This window comes from Ostrinia nubilalis, chromosome Z, assembly GCF_963855985.1.
Source record: "Ostrinia nubilalis chromosome Z, ilOstNubi1.1, whole genome shotgun sequence".
In the NCBI taxonomy this organism is placed as follows: domain Eukaryota; kingdom Metazoa; phylum Arthropoda; class Insecta; order Lepidoptera; family Crambidae; genus Ostrinia; species Ostrinia nubilalis.
The window spans coordinates 8,928,310-8,940,810 of NC_087119.1; the positions used below are offsets into that span (position 1 = coordinate 8,928,310).

Sequence of the window (12,501 nt, forward strand, 5' to 3'; positions counted from 1 at the left end):
GTAAAAATATAGAAAGAGAATTTTGTAAATTGACTAGCCGTTACTAAGCCAATGTAGACGGTAACCGAACCGCTCTGTAGAAAACAAGTTTACACACAAATTCTTAAAAATCTACTCGATTCGTATTACTTTAGAAAATGACATCAATAATGTCTAATATGAACGCGCTAAGTTACAATATTAAATTTTCTAAACTGCACTTTTTGAACACCAAATATTTACCACATTATACCCTAACGACAGTTAGCTAAATAAAAAAATATAGGTATTATTTTTTGTATAACAGTCATTTTGTAATCATCTACATAGGGAAAAAATTTAGGCGATTGGTCAAAAGTTGTTTTTATGTATGCTAGAACAAACACTTGTACATTGTTAGTATTGTTACAGAGATACAGCGCTCATCGCACTGACCAATGTCGCACGGTTGGGTCGAGTGGATGCGGATCACATTTGTACAGCGACAGATCAAAACTAAGTTTACCTAACATCAGGTCACACAGTAGTCTAAATTATATTAGCACACCAGTGTCCACCTACTCCATACACAAAGTGACCGAATCACAACTTCAGATAAGGTCACCAGCCAGCCTGACGCTCTTTAGTTTTAGCAGAAAAATGGTGCCATTGTGTCAAACCTTTTTAGCGCTAACGTTACAGATGCTAGAATTCCCACAGCCTCAGGCCTCATTAGGTCGTCGCTGATAAAGAAATCAATCAATACGACTTACACGGATGTGGATTGTTGTCTTGACGTAAGCAGCATTGATGACTTTATAACATGTTCTGTTGTCCATAAGTTAATGCCACTTATGTAGAAACAAGAATTAGATAAACAACAATAATGTTTATCATGTAAATAGTGTAATGCTGCTATGGATAAAAACTAGCAATTAGCAATTTTAGTTCTACGCACCCAAAGTAATTTAAACTAACTTCGAGTAGTTCCCAAAGTCAAGTTACTTTTTTGGTGATTTCAAAATGCAACTGTATCCAATTAGTTTTAGGACCTAAGTTCGAGTAGCTACTAAGTAATTAACGATTTCTTTGATTAGTTTTAAAATATATATTTTCTGATTTGTTGAGGTAATAGAATAACGTAACATTACAAGACGAGCTATAAGATCAAAATAGTTTCGTCGTACATTTTATGAAGATACATGGAAGAATTGATTTTGTGGAAGATTTTTGCATAAATTGAAACAGTTGCAATAACAAGATTGATGGTTAGCATAAGGAAACATTTTACATAAAAAATAACACATTTCGGTGTCATTTTGTTTGAAGATAATCACTAAACACTACATTATTACAGACTGGCTGGTAAGCTTTCTACTGTTCACTAGTAGATAGGTACGAAAATATATTTTAATAGTAGCGGCGTAGACTTTATCGTAACATCGTTACAGTAAACAAAGTAAATTCAGCTTTGGTATTTCCCTTGAGTTTTCCAAAAGTGGCACTTAGGTCGAATAAAATATTACTTACCTTAATACATTATAATGTATAAATCTGAATTAACATCAAATGTAGTTTTCTCTTTAGGTAACGAGCAACGGCGGCAACGCTAAGAAATTCATTGCAGCTTACAGTGCGCGAGCATTCTGTAAAAGAAAAAAAAAACATTGTTGTAAGCAATATAACGTAAAATATCTATTTCTGATAAACAAATATCGTTTATATAGGAAGGTCCGTCCTACGAAACAATTGAAGCACAGATCCTACCTACATCTTATGATTTAATGTTAATGTTTAAGCCAATAAAAATATTAGGATTGGATTTATTGAATGAACGTTGGCATGTGGTCGTTTCACTACTAGGCGGACGGAGCTGTATGTTTATTACTTGTTACCTTGTGTAGAAATAAATATTGTATTTTTAATATTAACAGTAAAAAACACATGTTTAGCTAATCTTATCGAATTCAATAAATAAACTGCGGGAACTAAAATGCGGGATATGAGTAAAGGTCACGCGCTCATTTAGCTACGGATGTTAAAGGTGTGCGCAGCCAAGAGCGATCCGTGCCTGAGCGACAGTGCGGAAAAAATTGTTTTAGTAAACAGAGCATAGCGCTGTGGGCTACATTAATAATAATTTGTCATGTATTTATCTATCTTAATTATGTTGTTTGCTCAGTGACAAGTGGATTTATGAAATTGGAAAGGCAAAAATAATGCCGCACGGCATCCTCATCCAGTCTAGCTAGAAGATAAATTTCTGACTCCTCGATTGGAACCACTTAGAAGCGCAATTGTTATTATTATTTTTGCGATGTCATTTGCCAGTTGTGACCTTTGTTTTGTATTGATAAATACATGAATTTGTGTGTATGTATTTAAAATGACCAATATTATAGTAACAGTGTTAAATTTATTTGATAAATGGCAACTAATGTAAAGGAGATTTTAAATCCAAAATCATTAAAATAATGATTGCACATTTATTATGATTGATATTGATATATTACAATAGCTCTTTTTTATACAAGAAATATAAATAGTTTAATTTGAAGCAGACTAAGTACAGACTTATAATCGGCTGATAGTTGAGCCCGATTTTAATTTGCATGAAGAACCAATGTGCGCACTTTCATACATGTCCATACTGATTAACAGTCCGACCCAACTATCGGTCGACAAAATGTCTGTAAGTCCACAGACACATTGTCTTTTTGTCACCTAGCCACAGCTAGGTGAGGTGAAACCTAACTTCTTTAAAAATTGTACTCCTGTTTTCAATGTAAATGAATTTCTTATCGCAAGTGTGTACATAATCGCAGTAATGAGACGGAGGTGGATATTATTTCGAGTCAACAGAGTCTCGCGTCGATTGAGACCACTAATGAGAATAATTACAATTCGTGACTAATTCCCAGTTTTTAATATTATATGCGTGAACTGAGAAAAACTGTTAATTAAAACATTACCGTTTTGGATGGTCGCACACATAGTTCTTGTTGTTACTTAGTAAACATATTTTATAAAAATTGTTTTTGGCTAACGAGGGAACTTCTGTTAGAAGTAATCGTAGAGGAGAACATTAAAATTTAAGGATGAGATTAGGCAATAAGAATAACGTACAAAAATGCAGGACACACATTAAATTACTGAAATTGGTACTCCCTAGTCCAGACTAGGTGGGTAAAACGGTGGGTAAGTATGTGAAGTGTCAATTTGACCAAACAAATTATTTGGGATATAATATTTGGCAACATAAAACATTTGCTATATAAACATTTGCCAAGTAAAATTTGGCCAAATGATAATTTGACCAAATGAATTAGTTGCGAAAAGTACAGTTGCTAAAAGTTGCATTTGGGAAATGAAACTTTAGCGATAAGTTGTTTGAGAAGTGAAATTTGGCGAAAAGTAATTTGGCCAAACGGAAAGATACCCTGTTATTGTCTTTCTTCCATAGTATTAAGAGTTACATTTTTCTATCATAACGAAATAAACGCAACACATGACAAGAGAACCCTAGCGCGACGGCCGAGCGTGCGAGCGAGCGAGGTATACAAAGCAAGGTACATACATGAGTTTACCTTCTGATCTATTTTGTGGTATAAGCGTCAGTTCTTGAGCGAGACAGAGACCTAAGTCAAGTAGCGGTCGTGGTTTCTTGTCTCGATCGCCATGTCGCAGCGCGACCCGTCGCCTTTAAGCAAAACAAACTTAGCTCTTGGTCTGCAACCCGCACAATCATGGGTTATTTTTTCACGATTAGACCAAAATATCCGCGAGTTTGGTATGACCACAAGTCAGTGCCGGTTGATGGTATTAGTTGCTTACCTGAATGAGCATTTTTTGGTGTCGTCGGGGAGTTATCGTGCCTTCCTGGCGGAGTCCCCGCGCGCCGTCGGAGTGGGCACCGGCGGCGGTTCGGCCACGGCCTGCCACCACCACGGTTAAGCCAAGCGTTAGTATGTGAGTGCGTGGGGTGCTGGATTAATACGGCCTTAATACATCGCCTTTACAATGGTATTGGTGTGCACTATCGTCAGCAAAACAAATCATATTTGATGAATTCCACGATAGATTTTAACTATTATATTCACTACCTTCTGATAAATTCCCGAAAAACTTTATTTGTTAGATAGCATGTAAATTGCCTTTTGTCAACCTTTAATAAATTGTAACGGTGTAGTGTGCTGACGATAGTACATAATTATTTGCGATGACATTGCCCGTGACTCTTTAAATTTTTAAAGCAATGATTATAGATTGAAGTGGATCAAAGAAACGATGTAATTCACCCTGTGTAAGTATTATTAATTCAGCACCTTTAGGAAATATTGAGTGGTTATAAAGTTTAAACAGACAGTGGAACAATAAATGAAATGAGATAAATGAAACGATATAAGGTCCTCGTTTACTATTTAAGAGCCATTTTACATTTTCGTGCGAATTTCTAAGATTTTGGAAGCATGAATTACTATCTTAAGCAACACCCAGAGATTATTTAATAACTGCGAAAGATAGGTCAATCCTTGTTGTTGACCATTAATGAAACGGATTTACTAAAACTCTTTTGCTTAATTCACAGTGCCTCATCTCCCACAACCATTTTACGAAAAAATTGCCGCAGACTCATTTTCAAAGTCCTGTATCTATTATTTATGCTTATATAATAAGCTTAAAAATATATAGTAATCATCGGACATATATTCTTGTAGTCCATTAATGAAATAGATTCTTGAATTTCATTACCATTATTGAGTAAAATCTAAAAATAATTTGGCAAATTTGAAGATTAACGTCACATTTTGATCGTGGTTTTTGGTTTAAAAACACAGCATAAACTGCAATAAAAGTATCCCAAAATAAAGAATATTCATTGTAGAATTAATTTCTACAGTTATTGTTTAAATATTAGTAACCACTTTGTCAAAATATTGATGTGAATATCAGTATAAATTACAATGCGCAAGCCGACATCGATTAGTATGGCGCGAGCGCCCGTCAAGGCAGGACCTGTGTTATTTTTCCCGCCGTGACGTTTACGTGCGTTCGTGTCGTAAAGCGGTGATTTGTACGGCGACCAAATACATTTGATACTATGCCGAGAGGCTGTTTCGAGTCGGCCGGCCGAGCAGAAATTGAAATGATGAATTTTAATTTCTTTGACGGATCTGGGTGTAACTATGTATAATATGTAGGTACCATGTATTTAATTTAATAAATAAATTATAAAAAAGTATATCCATTATGATAGCACCCTTAACACAAGCATATTGGTTGCCTACTTTTGGACTAGATGGCGCTGTGAAATTGTCCAAAGATTTGTTTATTTATTTATCCGCTTTGAGTTTTGTTTCGTGAAGAAGAAAAAGAAGCGTTTTGTTTTGTTGTTAAATCTATACTAATAAAAGAGGAAAGATTTAATTGTTTGTTTGTTTGTTTGGAGGCAATAGGCTCCGAAAAAAATTTCTTTCACGATTTAGAATCCTAATTTTTTTCTATGTAGGCTATAAAATATTTTCAAAAACTTTAGTCCAAAATCTTTGATAAAATTCGACGTTTAATAAATAAATTAGATAACATGTTAATACTTTTTTTTTCAGTACGATTTTAGTACTTGTTTTTCAGAAATTCTACGATTTAACTAAACTTCTAGTGTTTATATTTTATGCATAATTTATTAACTTCTAAAATATACATATATCCTATTGATAGATGACGTGCTTCGTATTTTATTAAAATTATTACCTGACTAGGTTAAAAAGGTGTGGAATGTTATTTTGGAGATAACTTGGTTCCATAGAAATATAGAGAGATGCTAAGTAATGCACTGAGTTCGAAACTCAGTGTCGTATTAGAAATTCACACACACAAAGAAATCAAATTATGTGCTCATTATCCATTGCGGTATCAGTATTCAACGTTCGAATAATCTTTAGTACTATGCAAGCAATATAAACTGTTTACATAATGACGTCGCTACTGTCATCATTGCTTTCACAAGCAATATGTTCCAATTTGTCCCTTGTCACATTTCCCTTTAGTTTCTGTGATCTGTGCTTGTTTCTAAGTTGATATCAATGAAATATTCCTTAGTACTTTTGATTTAAATTATTTTTTTTTATTTTGACACGTGTTTGAAAAATCAAGGTCAGATTACAATAAAATAACAAGTGAAAACGTAACATTTCATTGCAACTCGCAATTTCGCAATATTGATGAGGAGATTCCATTGGAAAGTCTGTATTCATTCCTAGGATTCCCCTAACACCATCAAATTCAAGAGAATTCAAGAGAGTGCAGTTTCCCATCTCATGCTTAGGGACCACGGTTTAAAATAGTGTGGTTGCATAGAGCCTGCAACGGGCAACCGCGTGCGCAGCTGCTCATACTAATTTTCGATACAAAAGCAAGTGTTGGCGCCCTCACGAGTTTTAGCGGAGTTCCATAATTATGGTAGCGGGAGTAGACTCAATGGAAATCTATGCTTCTCCGACGACCAGTTGTATGTGGAATACTCCAGAGTATGCGCACACAATAGCCTGGTGATTTTAGCACCTGAAGGAAAAACAAAAAAACATTGTTTACAAAGAAATCTGCGGCAGGTGTAGTGTTTTAATGTTGTTTTAGAAAGATCTCATAATTTTGTAAGTATTCAAATATTTAAACATAATGATGTGTAGATTTTATATCAAAAAATATAATCATTTAACAAAATTAATTTTCTTAGAATATTTTAATTCTATTAGAACCATTTTCCACTTCATCGCAGAAGAAGTCGCGGGCAAAAAGCTAGTATGAAATATGTAGTATTGCCCGCGGCTTCACCCGCTTGAAATTTAAAGATCGTCATAAATTATAGCCTATACATTGTTATTCTGGTCGACGCCAGGGATGGATGAGCGTCGCTGTCGCTGGCGACAGGGTCTTCTGGTTCAGGGTTCATGGCGTAGGTCTCAGGCAAAATGAAATCCACTCGTAGAAATTAATAAACTCAGTGTATTAACGAAAATAATTACACACTGCACTAGAGTCGTATCGGAACTGAGTGAACCAAAGGTCTTGCGATAGGAACGTCCGACCCGAGTGATAGTTGAACATAGACTGCCTAGTACTGCTGTACTGTACTGTAAAGTTTCATCAAAATCTGTTCAGTAGTTTTTGCGTGAAAGTGTAACAAACATCCAGACATCCACACAAACTTTCGTATTTATAATATTAGTAAGACTAGTAAAAAGTAAGATAGTAAGATGAATTATTTTAGTTATTTGTTTACTTATAATAATATTTATTTATTTATTTCTTAGCTCTGTCTGATAATGGATCTGGAGGAGATGCAATGGCCACCTCCGTAACAAAACAATAGAACCATATGGAGTTTGGGCTTGTGTGATTCGCCTTGACGAATATTTCGTATCCAGGGTCCGATGATGGAGCTGTAAGGGGGCAGATTTATTTTTCACTATGTGACTGTCTTTATTTTGTACTTAATATATTTAACATATTATACCTATTCGTGTTTCATTATTCGTATCCAGGGTCCGATGATGGAGCTGTAAGGGGGCAGATTTATTTTTCACTATGTGACTGTCTTTATTTTGTACTTAATATATATTTTACATATTATACCTATTCGTGTTTCATTATGAATCGAAATATAAAAGACTTAATAAACTCTATTAAAAATTTAAATTAATTAATCAAGTTTGAATACCTCATTCTACCTTAAAATTAATAACTTAAATCAAGTCTTAATACGGTCACGGCTCAAGATTTTTTTGTCCATTTCAGCGTTCTTTTTACTCTTTTGACGTTGCGTTGACAGCTTTTACCTAAATTCGCGCGGAATATTTTTGTGAAATGGCTCTTAAGAAATTGGATTTAGTTGAGAATTGGCATTTAGGTAAGTACTAAATTATACAAGAAAAAAGTTACAGACTAATATAGGACCGTATACAGTTTAAAGGTGAAGTTCCGTAACACTGTGTCACATAGATAGGGTTACAGAACATCAGTTAAGTCGAATCACGAAAAGGCGTATCTAACAAAATGGAGATATTGAGTTATACACACCATGTTATTAAAAACATGCATTTTATAACCTCACAAAAGATCGTAACTGAATTATTTTTAAGGAAGCCAGTATTGACAGGTAAAATGGGCCCGAAATGCATTTTTCCATACTTTAAATTATCTTTAAAAGTCGCTGCTGTAAAATTGATAAAAATCAGTTACGCCTTTTCGTGATTCGACCCCCGATATGTTATGCACTATTTTAGTGTTTTAATGTTAACCATGCGTTAGGTACACAACATTAAAAGTAACATAGAACATAAAAAGTCATAAAACACATACAAAATAACAACAAAAGCGATAAAGAAATTTCTTTTTGGTATATCGAGTTACCGTAAATGAAGTTACAGTGCATTACACACATTACGTTTTAATCGTAAACGTCGAGCTGCGTATGGTTTCGGGTGAGTGATTGTTATACATTCGATAAGGGTGAAATTGTCCGTGTAAGTGGGCGAAACTATCGAGTATTGTGCTAACTTGATACCAGACCAGTGAGCCGGCGAATCTGCGCCAGTTAAAACTAACTGAAGCAGCGCAAAGATAAAATAACAATTGTTTTTAAAATGTTCAGACATGTAGTTTGGTAGAAATCATAATAGAGTTTCAAATCAAATGCTTTCTGGTTATGCACGCATTTTTAGAAATAACTTCTGTGTTTTCTTACTTTGCCTGGCAAAATGATACTGAATACCAACTAAGTATACCAAAGGTTGGTTTTCGCTTCCTACGCTACAGAAGTAATTTAAGTTGCATTAAAGGGCTTTGGGCGCATTTGTATCGGAACATGATTTCGGTTGCATTTGACATTGCATGATAACATATAATCTGTAAAATTGACAAAAAATATCTGACAGTTGTGCCCTATACTGGACGAGGACTATTTATGTGGCAAATTTTACTAATCTCATATTGTGTCAGGGGAAATATACCCATAACGTTTGGTAATCGTTTATTATTCGCACGTGATATAATGACCCCACATGTGCATTTCAAATATTTGATTTAACGCTTTGTTACAAAACTATAAAAATTACATGCTCGTAGAGTAGAGCTATGAACTGAATTATAAAGTATAATCAAACATAATTTGAGACTACTTACAGTGTAATGTTTGGGTGTTCGCGAAGATAATAAGCGTAAAGTCAAAGGTGAAATGATAAAACGAACTGAGAGATGACTTCAGCGCAGCATTAAATATGCAACAAATACCTACTAGCTGATTAGGTAGTAAATTATATTGTTGTTTTTCCTGTGAGAAACACTTACTGATAACCCAAAACCGCAAATAAATACTTTGCGAATAACAAGGATAGCTATGACGAGTTTGTGTCGCGAATTATTATGTATAGGTATACATATGTTTAGTATTTGTATGTATACAACCACTGTTACTTCAAGTAACTTTGATTACATAGCACGAGGCAAGTTAGGCACTTCGCAGTGGCGAGGCGAATCGCATTAGGCGCAGGTTACGTTACGCGCGTGAGACGTGACGACTGCTGACTTATCACCGTACTGGGTCCCCGCGACAGACAGGATCAAATTTATAGGAACTGTTTCCTTTGGTATAGAACCAGCCAAGAGACCGATTAATAAGGTATTCCCTAAACTGATGCATTCGCCTTTAATGTAATATTTCCGATTCGATTTTGATCATTTCATTATAATACTACCCCGACTTGAGGAGCTTTTGCCTGTATTGTAACATTTCAGATTCAATGATAAAGGTGGATATAATACATATACATTACAGTATTTACTAGAGCATTTTCTCGAGCATTTCTATGTTATGTAACGTTCTTGCGAGCAACACGCTCAGGAGAAAGGGTGATGATACACTAAAACATAACATAGAGCGGCATTTTTATGTTGCAAATAATCTGTACTCACCTTTACAAGTAGCATCATAATTAATATTTCAATTAAATTAACATTGTATTATCAAGTTACGCACTGTAATGGTCGGTTCTTTTCCCTCACTAAATACGTAATGCTTAAGACTGTAATGTTACATTACAGGCAAATGCTTCAGGTGAGGGATCATCTGTTGAGTTGAAAAAATATACCTTAAATAAAACTTGTATGTCCTTTTCATCATTAAGTAGGATTTTAAACTTTAACTACTCGTTAATTTTTGGGTTTTAAATAGCTCCCATTATTACTTCACCCCTGTATCATAATAGGTATGTATATTTCGTTTTTAACGAAGACTGAAGACATGTGAACATTACATGACAAGTGTAAACATTTTTTGCAACCTTGAAATCATCAGCAAATAACACAATATGACGATTATATTACAGGAAATATGGATTCATAAACCTGTAATAAAGCTTTTTGTATACAAGCATTATTAGTTATTTATCGCCCGAGCCGTCATACATATTGCTGTTTCAAGTGTCAGTTCAGAAAGTATAGAAATTATAACACTAGTTATCAAATCAACGGAAAACACATTGTCTGGTTATAAATATAAAAACCTTGACTTAGTCTGAATCTACATGGCGAAGTAGAAATATCCTACCATATTTATTTAAGATTATTTATTCCAAAACTAATTCCAGTTTTCTACACTTCCAAGTTACAAGGTTACAGAATTTCATCATGCTGCACTCAAGTGTGGTTAAGACTGACTATTATTATCGCAATCTTATAATTTTATCTTGCTATTGTTAGGATATGTCGAGTGTTGTGTGCACTACGAGTACGTATATGACTTGTTAATAAATAATTAAGTACCTATTGAATCATCAACATCAACAAATCTAGTTAACATAATTAGCTAGGAACTTCTTGATGCATAGCTAATATTTTATATTAAATTGTATTTCCAGTAATATATTATTAGAAACTTATAATTCAAAAGATGCCTTTCTTTCGCCACTACTTCTCAGTAAAGGTTCGGCTAACGTGAAGCCTGCGTGCGCGATGGCGATCAGACGTCATGTACGAATTTGAAGCGATGAGTTCACATCAACGCGTCCTGTCATTAGTCGCGGCGATCTATGCACGCGCAGTGATCGCTATCGCGGACGCGTTGGTTTGGCCGAAGCTTAAGTACCAAGCATAGCTGTACTATGGGTAGTTGGGTACCTACCAAATAACCGATACGTATAACTACAAGAAAACAAATTGTATTTAATTCTCATAAGCATCGTTTGTTCGAAAGGCTCTTGAACTGTGTTATTATAATTTACATTACGTGGAAAAGTAATTACGCGTTTAAAGATAGGATAGCTCATTGTTTAAGTTATTGAGAGCAAGTGAATAAGAACAATTATCAAAAATTGCCAAGAGTTCTTTAGAATGTACATCTTGACTTGTATTTAATTTTATTCTCATTATACCACAGAATAATAATAAGTACTACGTACAGAAGTTTTACTTCGCGAAGGTATTTAAAAAAATGTATGCTCAATGTCATTAAAATATGGTGTAATTTAGCTTGTCTCAAGAGTCAAGCACCATTTTGTTGACAAACGTCAGTGATCGGCACTGCGCCGAAGCTATAGGGCTTACTTCGGTAAAATGATGTGACGTGAGGTGCCAAACTGCGGAAAATGGCGGAGGAAATACATGATTTAGCATGAATTATCATGAATAATATTAACGACTTATTTACCTCTCAGTGTCTTGAGGCAACTTAAAAAAGTACATTCTGTGTTTTTATTATTATTTAGGCAGTTAAATACTGCACAGTATTTAGTACACCATTTTCTTTATTTTCTTCCATCATACACAAGAATACGCGTGCGTGAGTCAATGTTCGCACGTATGTGAGGCCTTGTCGAATAGTATCCTGTAGGTGGGCCATCGTGCGTGTTTTGTTTTCGATGTAAACTCGCGGAGATGAACAGGCCTGATTATACCTAATCAACTTACATTTGGCTATCTAGACCTCATTCCTGTTATCTTACTGATTGACCTTAAGGTTGCACAAATTAGATTTACCTATACCTTGATTTTTTAGAATCCGGCAGAGATGTAAACAAACACTTTCATACACAATTACACCATAATCACTTACGTGTTCATAATATCATACACATTATTACACAAGCCCATTAAACCAACTTTATTCTCACGATTATACAAGTTTGAAATCAATCTTTGAAACAAATTATTTTAGCAAATACGTGTACGATGTAAATTTGTGAGACTTGTCAAATTGACTTGACGTTTAAAATCATGTGTTATCTCCATGTTGTCTCTGGTTTTCTCTGATACATCAGTGTTGTAACCTGTATGTCATAGACAATAATCGGTAAATTTAATCGATTTTATTTAAATTGTTCAATCATTTCTATTCCTGATTGCATTTAAATAGATTTAAAAAGGGTCCTAATCAACAATGTATTTTTTCTTCATTGAATGTACTACTAATTACTTAATGCACTGCTTTTTAAAGCATTATAGATTCTTTCTATAGATATGTAAGTACTACAATAATTTCAATTCGCGATT

At 34.4% G+C, this 12,501-nt stretch overlaps 1 protein-coding gene across 3 annotated transcripts in view; it reads right to left on the minus strand.

Moving 5' to 3' along the window:
- Window positions 1–34: 34 nt before the first annotated feature.
- LOC135086847 (flotillin-1) overlaps window positions 35–12,501 on the minus strand; it is a 31,193-nt gene continuing 18,726 nt past the window's right edge. For 2 of the 3 annotated variants that reach the window (XM_063981665.1, XM_063981663.1), the window contains 2 exons: window positions 3,793–3,893; window positions 35–1,604 (listed from right to left, as the gene is read on the minus strand). In XM_063981665.1, the coding sequence (XP_063837735.1) occupies window positions 3,825–3,893 (69 nt within the window). In that variant the 3' untranslated portion in view covers window positions 35–1,604; window positions 3,793–3,824. The remainder of the gene's footprint in view (window positions 1,605–3,792; window positions 3,894–12,501) is intronic. The other variant, XM_063981664.1, reaches the window with a different exon arrangement.